Raw genomic sequence first — 23,481 nt, 5'->3', positions numbered from 1 at the left:
AAACCGTCACTGCACAAAAAAGGTCACATCTGTACATTCCCCAATAATCTTGCCCCCCCGTGGCGCCTCCTGCCGTCACGCACACGCAGAGGCCCTTCTCGACGACGACCGTAAATAAGACACCTGCCTGTAATTTCAGAAAGATCAGCCGCATTTCTTTTCTTTTTGGCGAGGCAAACACTATCATGTATTCAGATAAAAGTGTGTTTCGGATAACTTTGAGGGTGTGTGTGTGTGTGTGTGTGTGTGTGTGTGTGTGTGTGTGTGTGTGTGTGTGTGTGTGTGTGTGTGTGTGTGTGTGTGTGTCTTTGTCTCTAGTTGTGTGTATCTGTCCGTTGCTCGTCTGTCTGTATGCCCAGATGCCTACCAGTCTGTCACTAACAACTTTCACCAATGAATAATACTTGAATACTGAGTTCCACGGATTTATCTTTGACAGACCTTTTTTCCGGCACACATTATCCTAGCACACCTGTCTTTATGAAAAAAATGGGAAAGGTTTACATAACACTCCTTTCAGTCCCTTTGCCCTTCTGACCACCGCGATGGGACGGATGGAGCGGGGTGGGGGGGGGGCGGGGGCGGGGGGGGGGTGAGGTGGGAGCTTGGCGGGGCGCGGCGGGCAGGTAGGACCCCCCACAGAGTTGTTCATCGGTGGCGTCGCGGGAGAAGCTACTTTGCTGATCCGCTTTTATTTATGAAGAGTGAGGAGAGAGTCGCCGCCTTTCTCTCTAAGCCGACCGGCCGCGCTGAGTGGCTGTGTCGAAACAATCCTCAACGTCTTCATTATCAGATGTGATGAGGAAAGCACACACACACACACACACACACACACACACACACACACACACACACACACACACAGAAAGGAAGTTTTATTGTGTGTGTGAGTGTGTTTGTGTGCGTGGTACGTACTAATTAACTTTCTACGTAAATCTGTGACGGAGAAGCAGCTCAATTTTCCTTTACGTTCTGAGCAAACAACAGATTAAGTTTTACAGTTTCTATCCAGACTCTTTTTTTCTATTTCTGATTAACGTTTTTTTTTTCTAGGAGTGCGAAAAACGGAGGAGTGATAACTGGAAAATATTCATAACCCTTAATACTTTCTTACACGTTTCACTGTCACCGCCTCCGGCACTTGGCGCACGCAGCACGGCCGTCATGTGTGTGTGGAGGGAGCTGTGTAAATGTTTGGGATGTCCACCCATGTGGAACTGGTAAATATATTCATCAGGTTTTTAGGTATTTTGGTAAGAAAAAAACAGACAGGTAAACAGACGGACAACGACCAATGTTTCTTTCCTCATTGTCCGTCGCTTTCATTGTCTGCCCCCAAGTTGCAACAGAAATATATATGTTACAAGTTATTGTTCTTGCTTAAGCGTTTTTAGAGAGCATAGCCTTAAGGGAGTAGGACAGTGCATTCTGAAACGACTTCCTTTCCCCCTCGTGACAATTCCTGCAATGTAAAGGAATCCCGTGTGTGTCAGAGTCAACGGGAAGCCCAAACAGTCACACTGGGAGCGCGAGCCTGACATCGCCGACAGGTGCGAAGCGTGTATGAATCTAATCCGCTGAACCGGCTCCATAGCCTGTATAGGGGCAGCGGACTAGGATGACCTCTGAAGCTGAATTTAGCAAAAGAGCGTCCCACAGTTTGATGCTCAGAGAAATGTAGTGTTTCATAGTGTTTGGCATTTTGTAATGAATCCTTATTTTTTCTTACTTTTTCTTCTTTCCTTCTCTTTTCGTTTAACGTCCTTATTTTCCTTTACGGAGTTCGACGGCACATCGCACAGACTGGCGAGCAAACACGAGATGAGGGCGACGTTAGCTTGCCTGGCCGTGTCCGCCCCACCCGTGTCATCCGGGACGGTATACTCAGACGCTTCTGCCTCGCACATCAACTATTTTCAAAGGTCAAAATGGAGATTAATCGGGCTTTCATGCGGGTTTTTTCACATTATTGGTACAGAAGAAGAGTTAAACAACCACCAGGGCCATTAAACTACCCCTGAAAATGCCCGAAACGCCTGCGAAAGCCTTGTGAAATATGTGTAATTGGGCGGCGAAAGGTTTGAGAATATGGGTCCTGGATCGCCCGCCCGCAGACCATCTCCCGCGGTATCAGGTCCATCGACGCGCGGCGGCCTGGTGTTTATTTTTTTTTTTTTACTTTTGCAGCCTATTGCGCCGGTAGGCTTCTTCCCGGTGGGGCTTGATGGTCGGCCCAGCCCGTTCTGGCGCAGGCGAGTGTTTATAGTGGCACCATCTTGTATTGGCTCATGCTGCCCCCCGGAACTCGTTCTTGATTCGCTTGGACGGCTTCCTCTAGAGTCCGGGTTGATGGGTGGTCTTCAGGACAGCATGTGGGTAGTTTTAAGCCACTCGGCGGTGACTGAAAAATCCGAGGTGGTAGCGTGGGGATTCGAACCCGCGTCGTCCATCACGCGGTGAATGTAGGCCCAGCACGCTACCAGATCGGCCACCGCCTACCCTAAATCCGCCTCAGGAATAGTCTTCTCCATTCCTTTCTGTCCCCTATTTGTCCGCCTCTCCTCGGGGCGCGCCGGCCACCAGAGAACAGCGACGGTCGGCTTTTTATCTTGATCTCACTGATACGAAGGCGCCGACGCTGCCCCCTTCACCCCCTCCACGTGTTGAAGGGTGTTTCAAAGGGGACGGGAGGATATTCTCTCTCTCTCTCTCTCTCTCTCTCTCTCTCTCTCTCTCTCTCTCTCTCTCTCTCTCTCTCTCTCTCTCTCTCTCTCTCTCTCTCTCTCTCTCTCTCTCTCTCTCTTCATTTTTTTATTTAAACAAGTTCAGTACATTAGTACATGGCAGTATTATTTTTCTATGCTAAAGTTCCCCCGACCGTTGGGGAGCTATTTAAAAGCTTCTGCCGGTTATATTATACAATTATATACATGTTTACGGTGGGTGTAGGAGTAGCCACCTGTGGGACGCAACCTTCATCTGCTGAGTGGACAGTTGTGTCACATCCACATCAGCAGTGAGGTTGTTCCACCACACCATCGCTGCGAGAGAGAAGGCACGTTGGTGGGTGCTGGAGCGAGCCATTGGCACTTCCAGGAGGGAGGCGTTGCTCAGCACCGTTCTCGTGCTGCGCTCAGACCTCCTCCAGGTAGCCCTCAGGTCCGTCAGGTGGGGCACTAGGCCTACCTGTGCCTTGTGTAGCACCGTCAGGGCAGCGACGCGGCGACGGTGCTCCAGGCTCTTCAGCTGGTTCGTGGCTGGTCTTGCCCGTCCCTCGTGTGGGTGTTGTTGTTGTTGTTGTCGCTGTGTCTCCCACTGGCTCGGTCGGTGGTGCTGGGTGCCGTTGATGAGGCGTTCAGCCCTCCTCTGCACCTTGTCTAGCAGGTTGAGGTGGCAGCGGGCGCTGGCCATCCAGGTGAGCGGTGCATACTCCATCACTGGACGGATTTGTGCCTTATAGAGGGTGTTCAGGCCCTCAGCATCGAGGAGGTTCTTCATGCGGCGCAGGAGTTTCACCTTCTGGGAGGCTTTGTGCGCCACCCTTTCAAGGTGACGGTCAAACCGCAGCTGGGAGTCCACCTCCACGCCCAGGATGTCGACGCTGGCCTGCAGAGGGATGGTGTCGTTCCCGAATCTCAGTCTGCCGTTGAGTTGCCTCGCGTCCTCCCGAGAACGTGATATTACCATGGCCTGGGTTTTGTCAGGGGCAAACCTGACTTGCCACCTCTTTCCCCAGGCCATTATGTCTGCCAACTGTCTGTTGACGGACTCTATCACGTCCTGGGCTTCCTCCCTCTTGTATGTTCTGGAGAAGGTGAAGTCGTCGGCGTAAGCGCTTGCTGCTCTCTCTCTCTCTCTCTCTCTCTCTCTCTCTCTCTCTCTCTCTCTCTCTCTCTCTCTCTCTCTCTCTCTCTCTCTCTCTCTCTCTCTCTCTCTCTCTCTCTCTCTCTCTCTCTCTCTCTCTCTCTCTCTCTCTCTCTCTCTCTAACTTTCAATTAGTGTGTGTGTGTGTGTGTGTGTGTGTGTGTGTGTGTGTGTGTGTGTGTGTGTGTGTGTGTGTGTGTGTGTGTGTGTGTGTGTGTGAAAGCACCTGCCAAACTGTGCTTCTCGCCTGCCTGTCTTTCTGTCTGTCTGTCTGCCTAACATCTTCCTCAACGCCTACCTATTTGTGTGTGTCAGGCCATATCTGCGTCTTGATTTTGGTCGGGAATGAGTTCAAGCTTGACTGGGGCTGGTTTTGGAGGATTGCCTAACGCGACGGCTACATAAAGCGGCAGCGGGTTGACTAATGCGGCCAAACTAGTTATGCATGTGAGAAAACGTCATAGCAAAGTTTATCATTTTTTTAGCGAAGGGCTTTGACGCCAAATTATTTTTTTACGTCAAAGAAAGCGGCTCAAGGGCAACAAAAAGTGCAAAAAAAAAAAAGCCCGCTATTCGCCGCTCCCCAAATTATACATGAAGAAAACTATAACCGTCGAAACAATTTATATTTGTTGGATTGCCAAGGGACTCATTTTTTTTTTTTTTTTACCTTTTTATATTAATTATTTGATATTACATAAAACAAGTCTTTCCCACACTACTTAAGAATACTATATCATTAGTTCTCCCAGAGTTCCATGCCAAAGGATTCATTTTGTTTTCCTTTTTATGTACTTTTTTTATCATATCCGTTATTTGATGCTACATAGAACAAGTCTTTCTCACACTGCTTAATAATATTATCATTAGTTCTCAAAAAGTTCCATGACAAAGGATTATTTTTTTCCTTTCTTTGTACTTTTTTTTATCATATCCGTTATTTGATGCTACATAGAACAAGTCATTCTCACACTGCTTAAGAACACTATCATTAGTTCTCCCAGAGTTACATGCCAAAGGATTTTCTTTTCCTTTCTTTGTACTTTTTTTTATCATATCCGTTATTTGATGCTACATAGAACAAGTCATTCTCACACTGCTTAAGAACACTATCATTAGTTCTCAAAAAGTTCCATGCCATAGGATTCATTTTGTTTTCCTTTTTATGTACTTTTTTATCATATCCGTTATTTGATGCTACATAGAACAAGTCTTTCTCACACTGCTTAAGAACACTATCATTAGTTCTCATAAAGTTTCATGCCAAATGATCTTTTTTTTTCATTGTTTTTGTACTTTTTTTTATCATATCCGTTATTTGAATCTACATAAAACAAGTCTTTCTATCACTGCTTAAGAATACTATCATTTATACCTTTCTGAGAGTCCTCGGTGAACTTTTTCTCAAACCGTCGTTCCACAGTTCCGTCTCTACAAGCGGTCATAAGAGTCTTGAGCCGCCCAGCGCATCCCGTCGACTTCTTTTCTAGGAGTTTTATGACCCTGGTGTTAGTTTGACCCTTCTTCTGTGCCGTGAACCAAAGGAAGCGAAGGTGTCTTATAATACCAATCACGATACCTCGCCCTGCAGTCCGACACACTCCCTCCAATCATCTACGCCGCAGCCAAGCAAATTTTAATGACTATAAGCGTCTGTCTGTAAGTACAACGCGGCGTTTCTTGCTGCTGCACCAGGTCTAAACGCCGCCGCGTGCCAATGTCTGACGAAACCGGAGCAAAACATAGAAATGAGCTTGGTGAGTAAAGTGGTGAAAAAACAATTGTAAGGCAAAAGTCACTTGAGGTAATTCAAAGGTGTTCTGTTTTCTACCCAGGCACCCCTCCTACACGCCACCCCCCCTCCCCAACACACGCTCAGTGCCCCTTGCCATATCTTTATAATGTGTCTGTCGTTCTGAACTCACATGCAGGCAGACTTATCAGCATTTGTTAATTGTTACTTGCACCGACAAGTTTTCTCCTCCTCCTTCTCCTCCTCCTCCTCCTGTGTGCAGCCGCCGCCACCTTTGATTTCACTGTCATGTTCATAACGTTTGTCATCACTACTGCCCGACAAGCCGATGACCAGCCCTCCCTGTGCATATCCTTGCCTGTCTGACGGCCCGACACCTTACCCGGGCAATGTTTAAATGAATTTTCATCTTCCAGCTGCGATTTACGGGACAAGCAGACAATAAGACATTCTTCATCTTAGACAAACAATAGAAGAAATTATTACTACGCTAGAAGTGAAGCTGACAAGTCCCCGGCGAGGCATCAGGCGCCTACCCAGGACCCGACGACCTTGAGACGCGAGGCTCGTGAATTATCCTCCCGTGTCAGTGACAATAAGTGCACGTTGCCGGCCATTACCTTTGTTGCGCTGTTCCTTTGTGACGGCCAAGCTACTACACTGCACCTCAACAGGTATATGCAGGCAATCATTTATAGAGCAAATCTGTCGAGCAGATTACTCGCTGAATGGATGTTCGTGGTCTGTCTGAGATGCTTTATTGAAAACCAAGCCACTAACGCACAAAAACCTAGCCGGCCAGTATATTGCCGAAGGAACATTTGCATGCCAGAGCTGAAAGAACTACACAACGCGTCCAACATGAAACAGAGTTAATAAAGCAATGATCATGGGATGGCAGCCATTCAAGTTAAGAGTAAGGCTACACGGCTGCAGGAAGTAGGGCGCAGATTTCCATAAAGAGCCATAACTTGTGCCATGTGGACTTTATTAGGTAGTTCTTTTGCCTGACTTCATTCTGTACTAAAGAGGATGTATTTTTTTCCTATATTGTGCTTCTTATGGCTTTCTTACCTTAGTTTTTCACGTGTTTGACGTGGCTAAGGTTCCCCGTCCTGGTCAATATTGATGAATGGTAGGTAAAGATTTTCGGCCACTCGACGGCCGTGAAAGTCAGCCGCGTGTAATGACCACTCAGCCAGCACCTCCTCTGCACCACACACACACACACACACACACACACACACACACACACACACACACACACACACACACACACACACACGGGGAGGCGGTGGCTGAGCGGATAGCGAGACGGCCCCGCGTTCAGGAGGACGCGAGTTCAATCCCCGATCGGTGCCACCAAGCTGGGACTTTTCAGCCGCCGCCGAGTGGCTTAAAACTACCCACATGCTGTCCAGAAGACCACCTATCAACCCGGACTCTAGATTCTAGGATCAAAGATGAGCTCCGGGGGGGCAGCATGAGCCAGTGAAAGATGGCGCCACTATAAACACTCGCCAGCGCCAGAACGGGTTGGGCCGACCATCAGGACCCACCGGAAAGAGGCCTTGGACCGACCATCAGGATCCACCGGGAAGAAACCTACCGGCGCAATAGGCCGCGACGTAAAACACACACACACACACACACACACACACACACACACACACACACACACACACACACACATATATTTAGGCACTTAAAAAACTTTTCCGCCTTTCTCTCAGCTATGTAATATCCATGAAAATAAATCTACCACAAGCACATCACAACTCAGAGAGAAAAAAAAAATCACCTGAGAAAAAAAAAAAAAAGGATTACTTCTGATTCGCTTCACTGGATCTTAAATTTTCTTGGATTCTGATTTGGAAAGAAAAAGTTAGCCTGTGAGTTAATGCCTGTGGGACGGCTCTCGAAAAACAGTGAATGCTTGCACAAGATACTAAGTCGAAACATAAATCAAAAACAGAATGATTAGAAAGCCAACAATAGGCGATGCAGACGATTAGGAAAAGCAAAGTGAACACGACGCAGAGTTCGGCCCAGGAACCTGTACTCTGAATACGCAACGACTTATCGGAACAGAAATTTGTACTTGCAGTTAATAAAGCAGAATAAAATGCCACCCCAAGACTCAAGCATGATAATTGAGGAAGCCAAACAGCGTGGAATGTCAAATCAACGCAAATTAAGCAACTTGCATAAAGGAAACCGTTCATTATCGACGAAACATGAACTGCGATGGTCTGGTGGTATTTGGACAATCAAAAAGAGCAACAGCCCTTAATCTACATGAGTTAACGACCCTGACTGCCACTTTACTACGAACACTAATAGCGAGGTATACCAGGAGGTGGTGTCCTTGGTTCCTTAAGTAACTGTAAGAACGAGTTTCAAAAGCTTTCAACTTCAATGCTCGTGATTATACCATTCAGTTAGGTTACAAGTACCTCTCATGCCGAGCGAGCTGTATATCCATAAAGACCTAGGGGCGCCGGGCTCCATACGGGTAACGTGAACGATGGCAACCAATTGATTTCATCCATTTGCAATTCAATGAGTGTGAGCAGCCACGCCTTCACTGGCTTAAGGGCACCGTGATAGGAGTTTGATAAATCGTTTCAAAGAGAATCATGGCAGTCCTTATCATTTAGGGCATTTACTTGTCTGGGTATTTTTTGGTGTGCCCCCATTGCACATTGTATACGTCTCATGTTCATATTGATGTTGTTTTGTGCTCTCTGCATTGGCCGACAACCCCCCACCATGTATTACTCAGTTTTGGTAATTATTCTTCCTTCCTCCATTCACTCTGTCACCTAGGCCCTTCACCGGCACCAAGCACGATATAAGGGACGAAACACAAGAGAAACACTACACTTACGGGTACGAAGTGTGAAATCGTCAACTGAACCTAATCGCCCATCACCTTTCCCTCGCATACCGCTCAACGTCTACTTTTAAGGGTCGTGAGGTTGCTGGGGCTACTAGGGCTGTCAGTCATGGGGCACACGACAAACTTCTTCTTCCGCAGCATTATTATCCCGTTTCTATACGGGGTCGCTGTTTTTGATGAGTCCCCTCCATCAAACCCTGTCCTCCGCCACTTCAAGGTCCAAGTTCCGCCACAATACAGTCCTTCCATCTCGTCCTGGGTCTTCCTCTCTTCCTTCTGCCACCCACTTCCATGTCGATTATCTGCCTTTCACAACTCCCTTCCTCTCTCCTCCTGACATGACCAAACCATCTCAGTCTCGCTTCCTGCACACGACAAACATCAACCAACAAGTAATCCCATGCACCGAATCAGATCTTACAGAAGACTTTCCTGGCTTTGGAGAAGTGGAGCCCTCAGATTACTTCATTTACACAGGCTATATATATATGTGACGGAGTATGGAATTTTCAACTCTGAAATTATCAATGCATGAAGTGAATAATCTCGTTTGTTAGGGGCATTACATTTTTGTCTTTTGTAACATCCATGAGAATTTTTGGGGGTCCATTTTTTTTCTGTCGCAATACTCAGTGTGTGACTGAAGGGCCACGCCACACTCCCTTCCGAACTCACACCACAAACAAACAGACGATGACGTCCCTCACACTTCCTGAGTCTGAAGTACACCCACAGTCCATTCGGTACAAAACAAATAAATAAACTACCACTAATCAGACTTTCCTGAATCTCAGTCACCCCAACATTGCAGTTCGATAACTTATCGTATAAGTAATCAACTGTTGGTGATACTTCACAGATAAGAAAAATTATGAATGTACAAGAATGGAACAGTTGGCCAACAGAAACACGATAAACTAGTTGGGTCAGTCTTCCAAGTCGTGCCGCGACCATAAAGAAACGTTCATAGCCCAAGGGCGCCGCGAAACCCAACGCCGAGGACAACTGGGTGATGAAGTGTAGGGTACACATAGACAGCATCGGACTTCGTAATCAATGTGTGCAGACGCCAAAAAAGCTCCGTCGCCTGACCTGCCAATTAATGAACCTTGGGACTCACCGATCCATGAACTGAAGCACCAGACACAGAGTTCCCGTTGACTTCTGGTAGTTGGTGTAGACTGTAGAGGAAGTCTTTTTTTTCTTTTTCTATAGGCAATCATCAGCTCATTGTTACAAGGCCGATATAGGGGTTGAAGGGGATCGTCGGCCCGAGGGGAACAGGACGAGCACTGGGGGTTTGCTTGTGAATGGGAGGGTAAAGGGGGGCTGGGCATGTTCTCTTTGGTAATGCAAATATTTCGAAGATTATCAATATATGTCTTATTACTGTCACTATGATGATGGACCTATTACTATAACATGACAGGGCCAAGGTTTGCATCATTCGTAGTAAGGTATTCTGAGTATCATATTATTGCATCGTATGTGTATAAGATTGTTGAGTGTGTGCGTTAGATTTATCAACAAAATCAAACCTTCCATTAGAAGCACAATAAACAAAATACAGCTCCGTAGTCCCTCTTTCATATGTGATTTACAGTTATAAATGTTGTATTGATATTTACGAGAGAGAAAGGATTATTTGTGAGCTTTCACTGTCATATTCGTAACTGATGCCGCCAGCGATAGCCGAGAAGCCGCTCCTTTATTACAGAGATCTTAACACATGTTTGATCGTAATAATCCGTAAGTAACGACCCCCGAGTTCAGGGGAGTCGTTAACTTCATACCCAAATATCCAATGGCGCGCACTGTACTAGTAGATTACAAGGTCACAGCATCTCATTACAATCTCTCTCTCTCTCTCTCTCTCTCTCTCTCTCTCTCTCTCTCTCTCTCTCTCTCTCTCTCTCTCTCTCTCTCTCTCTCTCTCTCTCTCTCTCTCTCCAAGTACAATGATACAGCTCTATAAATCAAGGTCCCCAAACACACATTCACAACGCCGATCTCGATAAAGCCCAAAAGCACCTGACTCCTGGCATTCCTCGACTTTCGGTTCCACTCAGCTATCTGATCAACGAGTCTTTCAACCTTTTAGAGTTGGGTTCATTATCTGACAGAGCTTTTGCTGGTGGCTGTACGTCCTGTCTCGCATCTCGCCTTTCGCCTCCGGGCCGTGAAAGATGTGTGGTCATGTTCGCTTGTTTGTGTACATTTTTCTGTTGGTTCTTTTTGGACACTCCTTTGACCTATTCAGAAGCAGTAAGTAGCGGGCTTTTTTTTACGCCCTTGAACTGTCTCCTTAGCTGTAAAAAAATTGTTAGGGAATAAAAGTCCCTCCTGAAAACTGAGGCTTTTTTCACACTTTCTTTTTGTTGCCCTTGAGTTGCTTCCTGTGCTGTAAACAAACAAACAAACAAAAAAGAAAAGATTAGGATGTAGTGATGTTCCTTTTCTTCAGCACCGTTACGAAGGAAAAGTCTGACTCGCATCGTAACAAAAAAAATACCGACAATGACAAACCCTTTCTTTATGGGCGCTGTAAACATACTGGTAAGAGTGCAACTTTACGAGGGAGGAGCCCCACCCAGCCCAATCACGACTGACTTTTAGGAGACACCCGGACGAATGACCTCTCTGCGCCACTGCTTCTTTTACCTAATAGCCCTTAACGGTCGAGGGTAAGTCTGGTGCTGTGGCCTGCATTCTGGGGAGATGCGCTTCTCTTTTACATTTTCCGGCACAGCACCTGTTTGCGGCACCACTGTAAGGGTCGTATTATAAGACATTTCCCCGTCCAAGAACACATATTTGACTAGGCTTTCGTAGGAGTTGTGGCCATTTCCAGGGGTAGTTTTATGAACCTGGTGGTAGTTTCGTCCTTCCTCTGTACCCTGAGCATAAAAAAACACTCATTAGAACCAGACTGATCCTCCCTTTGATCTTTAGATATAGCTGATGTGAGAAGGCAGTGTCTTGTAATACCAGCCTATGTGTGAGAGTAGGGGGGTGGGGGGGGGGAGGGGGGAAAGCAGCTCATTGAGGAGGAACCTTAAGCAGGGCACCGAAGCTTAATAACCCGTTTCTCCCTGAGTCGTTCCCATAGGCCTAACAACCACTACCGTCATCAATCATAAAGCAGATGATTTGTGAGGCGTCCGTTGAGGTGCCGCGAAGACCGGTGGAGGTCCACTCTTGCCCGGGGTGTTGGTGGCGAGAGGCGTGCAGGTACTACATCTGGCCAGTGGCCTGCAGTCCCTACCCAAAGGAGAGGCTAATGAGAAAAAGTAGTACGTCAAGATTCTTTAGTGATTTTCTCTGAGCCACTATTCAAATGTCAGGAAGAATAAGAGCTTAGCGTCGTATGCTGTAGCTCACTCACTCACTAACACACACACACACACACACACACACACACACACACGAAGTATTCTCCCGGACGTTCCACCACCACCTCTATCTTCGTACCGTTTACTTATTCTTCAACGCTCACACTTTGGTTGGTTAGTTATTTGGCTGATAGAGACAGGCGTGCAACAGTACAATCAAATATTACTCAGATCCTTGAAAAAAAGTATCTAAAGAGTGTGATAGTTTTGGACCAGCATATATTAGCGTGTCAGTGAATAAAATGATTCGCTAAATCTTGAGTCTTTGGTCGGCATTATAAGACACTTTCGGCTCTCACCTCGGCTATTTCTAAAGGTCAAAGAGGGAGTCAGTCGGGTTCTAATGAGTGTTTCTTTAGGTTCACGGTACAGAAGAAGGGTCAAACTACCAACAGGGCCATAAAACTACTCCTGGAAATGCCCAAAACTCCTACGAAAGCCTCGTCAAATATGTAAACTTAAGTGACGAAACGTTTAGTACTACGGCCCAAATTTATGTTCCCTCGGCCAGTGACTCGACGCGCGTACCCTCGGCGGGGAGTGGCTCCGGTGCTGCCGCCTTACGCCTCAACCTGACCGTCGGCGGCAACATGACTTTCCACTTCACCTCTGTGTTGCTCACCGCCTCAAGGTCACCAGCTGTTCTGGGACCGTGGGGTACTACAAAACGAAATTATTTTAGGAAACGCTATTAATGTCTTATATGAAGGTTAACATTTATCATTTGTACAGGTAAAGGAATACTGTTTCTATTGATTTTCTTGTAAGTGCACTGTAATTACTATCTTATTACTATTATTATGATTATTATTATTGTTACTATTATTACTTTTATTATTATTATTATTATTATTATTATTATTATTATTATTATTATTATTATTATTATTATTATTATTATTATTATTGCAAGTACTGCTATCACTCCTTATAATGATATTGTAAACTTTAGTATATCTATTTAGTAAATGAATACGTTCCTCAACTATGTTTTTGTAGAATATTTTACTTCATATTTCGACTTCGACATGTTCAAAAGATAATCAAAGATGTCAAGAGGAAAAACTAGGAATGGCGGTGTGTGTGTGTGTGTGTGTGTGTGTGTGTGTGTGTGTGTGTGTGTGTGTGTGTGTGTGTGTGTGTGTGTGTGTGTGTGTTTTAAATCTTACACAACAGCTACACAAACAAAGCTTTAGCAAAGATCCATGTTCGCCACACCGTCAATGCTGCGGCCTTTCCACTAAATCAAGATTACGATCACCGAAACTCCTTGAAAATTCTGGTGCCTGACGATTCTGGGAGTCGCTGAACGAAGAACGAATTTTATGACCTTTACCGTCCAGTACATTCCTTCCAATGCTATAAAACCCAGCAAACACTGCCACTCTTACTCTGTACCTCACTCCATGATCCAAAGACCCATCCCCCCCACCACTCCCCCACCCCGGCCCGAGATCAAACGGCATCTCTACACTCTTCTTCCCAAATGCTGAGGACCTTAAAGAGTTATCGCCACTCATTCCAACGCCATAAATCTCTAGTCTCACACGATTCCTCATGTAGTCCTTTACCAATCGCAGAACCACTAACACTTCCCTTACACACTATCCCTCTGCTCGTAACTACGTGAAAACTACCATACCACAGCTCATATTACTCACATCAAATATGACCGTAAGTGCCCATCACCCTCCTGCAGCCAAATCATTGCGAGGGAAAACGACTGGAACACCTCCCCCACCCTCCCCATCACCACCCCGGCATGCACCCCCACCCGCCGCGTCCGTCAATGCCAGTCACGTCCTTACATCATCGCTGGTAACCTTCCCCATGACGAGTAATTGCAGTGCCACGCGTCGCGGCCCCTCATCAGCCCTTCCCCGTACACTTACAGGTTACTAAAAGATTACATAAAGAAACGCTACGATGCTGCCTAATACACAGGAACACACACTAAACACGAAGAGAACACGAACAAAGCATGCATCCACACACACGCACACACACACACACACACACACACACACGCGCGCACACACACACACACACACACACACACACACACACACACACACACACACACACACACACACACACACACACACACACACTCAATCAATAAATCAATCAGTAACTCAATAGATGGCTGAAAATTCAAACTAATCTATCGATCAATAATACACGACCTCCTGACACCCGGAGGAGAACGAAGCAATGTGAAAATATCAAGACATTTCTTTGGTGGCGGTGAAATTTTTGAACAAAAGAGCCTTCGTATTCCAGACTGCTCTGTACAGAAAAGATGTGACAGGAAATATAAAAAAAACTGGATATATGTTATGAACAATGAATAGGCATGGAAATGTGTAAAAAATCTTTGCTGCAAGGCCAAGCACTAAGAGGAGCCAACACTTCGTAAATTCAAAGGAAACATTCTTCTAAATTTTGATGGAAATTTATAAGCTTGAGCAGAACTGGAGAGAGCAAGTCAGCCGGTTTACTGAACATTTAAGCCTCTCAGTAAAATTTATTGAGCCTTGATGAGAGGGTGAACAAAGGCTGAACATTAGTGTTGGGTTTCACAAGAGGTTAAGAAGCCCCTCCTTAGGTCAGCAACTTGATGGCAAGAAAAACAAAATTAGAAGTGGACATGATCAGAACACTTCACTGCAGCCGATCCACCAGCGGATAAAATGTTGAGCTGAGACTGATTATTTTTTTAGGGTGTGGGTGCTCGAGGTGTATAGGGATTTTTTTTTCCTTTTATGTTCTACCAAGACGAGCGTGTTCGATATATTTTCAGTAACAACACGCACGCCCTAACAATGTGGGGGACGATTTTATTTATTATTTTTTTTTTACAGCAAAGGAGACAGATCAAGGGCTTAAAAAAAAACAATAATAAAAAAAGCCCGCTACTTACTGCCCCTAAAAAGATTGGAGAGGAGTGGCCGAAAGAGAAGTTTACTCACTGTAATTTTTTTTTTTTACAGTATTTTATCCGTTATTTGCTACGGAAAATACTCTGTACTCTGGATTACGGAGCATACCGTAAAATTGATCATAAAATGTTTTCTGTTTGGCAGATAATCAAAGATCTGTTTCTTGAGAAATATCTGGACTACAATATCGAGTATGTTTTAGGTCACTGCTATGCCTACAAGTAGAATACGAGGCCAAAACTAGATTATTGAAAGATATCATAAGTTTTCAGACGATATCTGGCATCTCTCACTCCGAATCATTGCTAGATACCATCTTCTGCTCCCCCTAATATTCTCTTGTAGTGAAATGTCGAAGAAAGTAGTAAATACAAGTTGCTACGTCAGTTATTCGTATCGTAATAATTATTTTCGTGAAAAAATAATAATTTCGACATCTTCGAGTCTTATGTAGGAGCAAGAGGAAGAGCTAAGGGATATCCTTCCATCTGCAGCAGCATCATAAACTCGGTAAGATATATTTCATTATTTTTAGACGTTACTATTAAGCCTTCCAGTTATTCTCCACATCATTATCATGTTTTGAGCCATGAGGATCTTGGTCATGGTCTAGCTTGTTTACAAAAAAACTCCCGCCATAATCAGCTGAGCGTCGCGTCTCACTGACACCCGGCTTCCTCCTCTCTTGTGTCGTTTCCGTGGATTTCATCCATTATTGCTGTGAGTGGATGAGATGTACTGTCTCAAATGCATGTACTGCACTTTGTGGTAATAAATTAAAGTGGTAGTCAGTTGTTATATCATAGCAGTTTTAAAATTCTGCTAGTTCTGCTGCATGTGACTCTTCCCGTCTGGGTTTCTCATAATTGCTGATGGTTGAATCTTGTTCACAATGGACACATAATTTGCATGTCCTTTGTGCAGTCATATTTCTAGGACAATGAAGGGTTATGTAGAGCATTGTCAGTTCCACTCAAATGATTATTCAAAACTATTCAAATGCCCTGTTAAGGGATGCAAGAGTGAAATGCCTTCATACACAGCATTTAGAACTCATGTCTATCGTGATCATCAAGGCGTGAAGTCACACAAGGTTTCTGATCAGTTATTAGCAGCCAATATTGGTCCATTACAGTGCAATGTAGCAAGGTGCCACAAATATGCAGTGAAATGCAGGAATTACTGAAGCACTTAAGACAGGATATAACTAATGGTGTAATAATACAGTGTCCTTTTACCATGTGCCAGGAATTTTCTAAGAAGCCCTCATTTTCTGCTCATTTATCCAGACATCATAGAAGCAATTCAGTGCATGACATCATGATAGAGTCTTGTACAAGCTCAAGTACTGCAACGGAACATTCACCAGAAACAGAACATGATGTCTCATATATGGACTCTGAAATCATTGGTACTCTTGAAGATGAAAACCTATTCTTAAGAAATATAGCTTTGTTTTATTTGAAACTACAAGCAAAACAGTTGCTACCGTCCTCAGTCATTCAGTATATAGATGAAGAGTTTCAGAATATTCACAGCTTTAGTCTTAAATTTTCCATACAAAAACTAACTGACTCTTTGCAAGAACTTTGTATTCCTGAGGATAAACATAAATATATAATCAGTGATATTTATGGATCAGATGTCTTTCTCAATTGCAGCCGTGTGCCCCTTAGATCTGGTTATAGCCGCACTTCATTTTTCAAAGAAAATTTTAAGTATGTTGAGCCACAGTGTCATCATCTAGGAAAAAATCAGTTTAACAGAGAATGCTCATTTCATTATATACCAATAAGTGAAAAAATAAGATGTCTTTTTACAGATGAATCTGTTTGTAATAAATTCAGAGTAACAATACAGAATGAGAATGAAGGTTCAGGTGAAGAGTGCTTCAGAGATATTACTGATGGACTTGCCTTCAAGAATAATGTACTATTCAGGGATAAGCCTAACTCATTAAGGATTATACTTTATCAAGATAGCCTTGAAATTTGCAATCCACTTGGTTCAAGTAAGGCAAAGCATAAAATCCTTGCTGTGTACATGACACTAGGAAATTTTAGACCTTATCTCCGTTATGTGGTTGATAACACTCTTCTTGTGATGTTATGTAAAAAGAAAGATTTGAAACATTTTGGCCATGAAAGAATATTTCATAAATTAATGGAAGATTTGAAGTACACTGAAACCAATGGAATTGAAATTAATAATCAAGTTTTGCAAGGCACTTTGTTCTGTATATTAGATGATAATTTAGGTGCTCAAAGTATTGGTGGGTTTGCAGAAAATTTTAGTACAATGGAGCATTTCTGCCGATACTGTACCATCTCCTCAGCTGACTTTCTCTCTGATCCTTTATGTGTCAGTACAAAGAGGACAAGTTAAAATTATAATTTAGCCATTCAACGCCTTTCAGAGGAGGACTGTGCCTCATATATGATCAATGCCATTAAATTTGATTCTTCTTTCAACTCCTTAAATTATTACCATGTGTGTAATTCAGGCCTTCCACCTTGTTTGGCTCATGATTTATTTGAAGGAATTGCCAATTATGATGCAGCTATAATCATACAGAATCTTGCAAGAGAAAAAAAATGGTCTACCTATTCAGAGCTCAACCAGCGATTGGATAGTTTTCATTATCTTGACACAGATGCCAGCTCAAAGCCCTGCCATTTAAATGTAAGAGGTGATAAATTAGGGAGCAAAGCTGTTCAAAACTGGTACTTGATTAGTAGTGCAGGACCCACTTGGAAAAAAGTGGCATATTTAGGGAGTTCGTTTGCGCAACAATTCGTATACCTGAAACCTATTTTTTTACCTAGAGGGGACCCATGGGCATAGGAAACAGCCGGTTGTCACCCTGTGGAGGTGTGCATAACTATACTACGGCTGATTTTGTTGTCTTGGCCAGGCGGTCGATTCGCGATATTTCTCGATTCATATTTTCTACTCTAGAGAGACAATTATTTGATGTAGATAACTATATTTGGTACCAAATTGACCAGAATTACATGCTGCATGCTACTATATATCAAAAATGACATTTACGGGCACTTTTTACGAACCAGGAAGAAAAAACTCAAAATTTTCACCCAAAAATCATTTTAGTTTCAGATTTCCGAAGACACATTTTCCCTCAGATCTCAACCAGTATCTTCTCTATGTGGTAGAAACATGCACTAAAATCATCCCCAGTTATTGCGCTTTAAAATAATACCAAACAAGTGTATCTCAACTCAATACAATGTGCACTAGCATGCAAATATGTAACATTACCCCCTAATTTTTAGACGATGACATGATATTTCTCGTATTGTAATATTTCTCCTAGCGGGAGTAATATCGGGTCCAGGTAGCTATATTTTGGTACCAAACGGACCAGAATCACCTTAATAATGAGAAAACTCATTACTGTTGCAAAACAAGTCTAATTTTTTTTTTTTACCCCAAAAATACTTGAATTTCAGATTTGGCGAGACAGAGAGTGCCAATATTGTTCCGCTCTGATCGCAAACATAGAGTACCTTCATATTGAAATGATGAACATGAATACTATGTAGCTGATGTGTTTCAAAAATAATTATTAATATTAATAAGGGAACACAAAGATGAAACATAACAATGTAAACTTATCATTGCTATCTGATTCCAACATTGACGGAAATGTGCTAAATATAAAGATTCGCGTGTTAGTTTTTTTTATATCTGAAATATACAAAGCGCAGACAAATCCAGGTGGTAATTATATTTTTAGATGATAATCTAAATGCCTCTCTCGAAAATTTTCAAGGATATATCCTAATATGTTTTTTTTTTTTTTTGTCTGTTTCAGTGTGTGGTGTGAATCCCATAGACCTCTTCTCTGCTTCATCTCCTGTGCTTGTGGGCTTTGAACATTTACACCTGCTCTAACATCTGCACTGTAGTCCTGTCTCCTACACCTAACAATGTCATCTGTGAAAGATGAAGAAGGGACACTAGAGCCCATAGTTGAAGTTCCTGCTAAGCGACTAAAAACACAGACAAACTGGTCCAAATGTCTCTTCTGCCAGAGCTCGACTGCAGAAGGCCTATCAAAAGCTACTTCCTTGGGTGTTGAGAAGGTATTTTCGTCCTTCCAAGAAAGGTCTCATTATGAAACAAGTGACATGATGATAAGACTCAAACAAGATCTGATCTCTAAAACAAATTTGGAGGAAAAACACCCAACGTGGCACAAGGGATGCTACGCATCATTTACCAGCCGACTCAACATCGAAAAACTCCAAAAGCGACATGAACGTTCAGTTTGTAAACCGGATTGCGATGAGGGAGAAACAATCTCACTCTCGAAAACTATGACACGTGCTTTTGTTCCAAAAGTGGAATGGACACAGTGCATTTACTGTCAGAGCCGTAAACGGGACAAACTACATCAAGTCCAATCCGATGATGTTGCAGCTGTGATTCGGAAACACGCATCTTGTGATGAAACATTGAAATGTCGGATTGGCGAGAACGATGTAATAGCCTATGAAGCACATTACCATCGAGTATGCAAAGACAACGCTGAAAAAAATCTATGTCGTTCTCAATCAGACAAGGAATCTACCAAACCTGACGCACCATTCACCAAGCTCACGAATATATTGGACAAAGGATTGCAACGTGGAAACATTTACAGCATGGATGCTGTGCACGAGAAGTACATTTCGCTTCAGAGACACGCTGGTATCGTCAATCCTTCCATTCAGGTCCGTACACTGAAGCAAAAACTCGAAAAACACTATGGCAGTCAAATTCTGTTCCGAAAACAACGCCAACTGAACCAACCACAGCTCCTGATTCCAGCAAAAACTACCACTGAAGATGTAGTGGCACTGGCCTTGAGAGACAGAGAGGAAAACATATCACCTGACGATGATGACATTGACCACGAGTCTTACTTCATTCAATGCTTACACACTGTTGCCACTAAACTACGAGCTGATCTGAGCAATACAGCTGGACACCAAGGGTATGACAACCTTAACATTGAAGCAGCAGAACAGTGTGTACCAACAAGTCTGTACCTACTTATCAAATGGATCCTCGATGAAAAGTCAACTTCAACTGACACACCCGATGATGATGATGAACCACATGGCAAAACGAAACAAGGCTTACACCAAAAGATCCTGAATATAGGCCAGAACATAGTTTACAATGTCTCGTGCGGACAGAAAAACACCCCCAAACACATCGGGACAGGTCTACTAGTTCACCACATGACAAGATCAAGACAATTGGTAACATACTTACATGATTGCGGAGACAGCATAAGCTACCCTACCGTCAACAGAATCGACTCGTCCATTGCAGAGTTCCAGGTTTCAAGATTCCAGGAAAACGAAAACACATTCATTCCAGAGAGCCTAGTACCAGGACGATTTATTCAGTTTGCGGCTGACAATTTTGATATGCTAGAAGAGACCTTGGATGGCAAAGGAACTCTACATGTCACACAGATTGCTGCCTTCCAAAGAGGACCACCAAATCCATCAGGCAGACAAAAATCAACAATTGGACGAAATACGTCACTGCAGCAAGTACCCAAAGAGTTCCATCAGCTTGCAGTTTCAGATGCTCCTGCACAACATGTTCCTCCAAACTTCACAACGCCAGTCACTGCAAACAGCCTAGCTTGCCCACCCACTCGATCACAGGAATGCAAGATGAATGATCTGGCATGGTTAGTCAGCCGCATCGAAGCTGGAGGTGTTCCAACGATTCCTGCATGGACAGGCTTCAATCAAGCTATTGGGAAAAACACAGACGAAGTGACCACCATCGGACATCTGCCGATAATTCCAGCACCAGCTCACGACCTTGATACGGTGATGACATTTCTTTTGAGGAGCAAGCAAATAGCCATGAAACAAGGTCAAACGACCACAGTGATCACATTGGATCAGGCTTTATATCACAAAGCGAAGGAGCTCGTTTGGTTGCATCCAGAAAAACTCAAAGATGTCATTGTGCGACTAGGATCATTCCACACAGCAATGAATTACCTACAGATTCTTGGCAGGCATTTTGCTCAATCAGGTTTGACCGACATATGGATTGAGGCTGGAGTGTTCAGTGAATATGTTGCTCAGAAGATAATGCAGGGAAAATCTTGGAATCGAGGTGTACGTGCACATAAGCTCACGCTAGAAGCTATGTGGCGCGTTCTCTTCCAAAGCTTCAAAGTGTGGCTGGACACAAATCACAAACACAGCTTAGAGCAGATCAAGGAACCCGCAGCTGCAGTTGCCAAATCATTTGAATCCAAAGATCGGGAAAAATCTACACAGGTCATTGGAGAATTTGTCGCACAGGCTTCAGATCTGATGAGTGATCTTGACGAATTTGTTCAAGCTAATTCCAACAACGCTACCTTCACGTACTGGAAGCAGTACATGGATATGGTGCAGGTTCTACTGTTGTTCATTCGGGCAGACAGGGAAGGCGATTGGCCTCTGCATTTGTCTACATTCAAGGAGATGCTGCCACTCATGATCACGTATGATCACACCAACTATTCCAGGTGGGGGCTAGTCTACCTCATCGACATGCTTCAACTGGAAAAGACCGCACCAGCTGTGTACGAGGAATTCTGCGCTGGAAACTTCGTGATAAAAGAATCAGAAGGTGCCTTCAACCAAATTGCCGCAGACTTGGCACTCGAGCACATCAACAAACAATGCAAAGTCGCTGGAGGCCTTGTGGGCATATCAAGGAACAAAGCTGCTCTGGATCGTTGGATGTCACTTTCAGTGACCGCGCACGACTATGTAACGACATCCAACAGATGGCCGGAGTTAGACCCAAATCAAAATCATTAGGTGACAGTGGTTCCAAGAGAATTAGAAGGGATGAAAACGACGTCCGAAAGCTGGAAGAGCAGATACAACGCTTTAACCCCTTCAACCGTGAAGGTGAAGAATTGGTCTGCATATCTACTAATGACGTGGCTGGCGCCGATATCACAGAAGACCTGTTGGGGGCTACACAACGCGGAGAAGAGCAGCTTGCTGGCCTCTTGGAGAAGCGATTACTCCCAGGTGCCACACTGAGTATGCACGATCCTATCACCAAGAACAAGTCAAAAACTTTTGAGAGTTTGAATACAGTCGAGGTGTCCAGTGCTGGAGGAAGAAGCAAAACAATCAAGGCAGACAGGGACTTGTTTCGTAAACTCCTAAGTGCTGCTAGCAGTGGACGCGAAATAGACCTGAAAGGTTTATTGCAGCATGAATTGTCTCCAGTTCCATTGGCAATTGCCACGACAGATTACACCTTGCGATCTACAGAGAAGGCCTCACTTTTCCACTTGCTTGTTGACAGCCATGCTCAAGGCAGACTTCCTGAAACAGATCAAGCAACCTGTGTGATAGTAGATGGAATGGCTGCAGTACAAGCATTGGGGAAGCCCTCAAATGCATCGACCTTTGGGGATTTTGCTGACTGCTTTTGCGATCGAGTTTTCTCCAATATTCGAGGTAGTCAGACAAGACTGGACATTGTTTTGATGAGTACCGCAACAAATCCATCAAGGCTGACACCAGGGCAAGCAGGTCTGCAAAACGAAGGAACATTAGGCGAATCATTGATGGACGTGCTGTACGTTTACCTGCTGTTTGGCAAACATTCATCTCGCTGCAGGAAAACAAAACAAATCTGATTGACTTCCTACGAGAGCAAATCCTCCTCAAAGCGCGGACCCTACCTGCAAACTGCGAAGTGGTGGTGTCTGGCAGTGACAGATTCCTGCTGTCTCTTCACTTGGGCGAGCGGTTAACCACTTAGACTCGACGCACGAAGAGGCCGACACAAAATAATACTCCACTGTGCAGATGCGAAAGCGCAACAGTTCCACAGAGTCATAGTGTGTTCCAGAGACACCGATGTTCTCCTGCTGCTCCTTCATCACGAGACAGCTGAAGAGGTGTGGTTGCGTGCTGGTACTGCAAAGGAGAAGATCTATGTTCCAGTGCATACTGTGCGACAGACTTTGGACCCTGAAGTGAGAAACAACTTGCTGGCTTACCATTCTTTGACGGGCTCAGACACCACAAGTCAATTTTCTGGTCATGGGAAGCGCTCTACTTGGAAAACTTACGTGAAGTACCCAGAACTACTGAAAGACCTTGGTAGAAGCGACACTGTACAAATGCGTGATATAGAAATGTTTGTCATCAAAATTTACAACTCGGCATCCAAGGCAACTTCTGTCAATGACCTCCGGGTGGAAATGTTCCATCGAACAAACGACCCTGAAAAGCTTCCACCAACTAAAGACTCGCTGTCTCTCCATATTATGCGTAGTAACTACCAAGCATTGATTTGGTACAAGGCAGATGAACCAAAACCAGATATCCCACAACCTGAAGACTGTGGTTGGAAAGTTGACAGCACTGGATTATCTCTGCGCCCACAGCTCATGACACTTCCACCGGTTCCAACAGCCTGCATAGAACTTGTGACTTGCGGTTGCAAAACCACATGCTCCAGCCAACGATGTTCCTGTCGCAAACACAATATATCTTGCAGTGCAGCATGTTCCTGTCAAGAGAGTTGCTTGAACACTACTCAACCAGCGGAAGACAGTGGATCAGATGA

At 44.2% G+C, this 23,481-nt stretch overlaps 1 protein-coding gene across 1 annotated transcript in view; it reads right to left on the bottom strand.

The window, feature by feature from the left end:
- Window positions 1–20,909, bottom strand: part of LOC126990198 (EGF-like repeat and discoidin I-like domain-containing protein 3) — a gene marked incomplete at its 3' end in the record, with an annotated part of 34,748 nt that extends 13,839 nt beyond the window's left edge. Inside the window, exon 1 of the mRNA XM_050848748.1 lies at window positions 20,893–20,909. Coding sequence (XP_050704705.1) covers window positions 20,893–20,909 — 17 coding nt within the window. The remainder of the gene's footprint in view (window positions 1–20,892) is intronic.
- Between the last annotated feature and the right edge of the window lie 2,572 nt (window positions 20,910–23,481).

Source organism: Eriocheir sinensis, unplaced genomic scaffold (assembly GCF_024679095.1).
Source record: "Eriocheir sinensis breed Jianghai 21 unplaced genomic scaffold, ASM2467909v1 Scaffold1488, whole genome shotgun sequence".
NCBI lineage: Eukaryota > Metazoa > Arthropoda > Malacostraca > Decapoda > Varunidae > Eriocheir > Eriocheir sinensis.
This window is presented reverse-complemented; position numbering and strand designations above follow the sequence as displayed.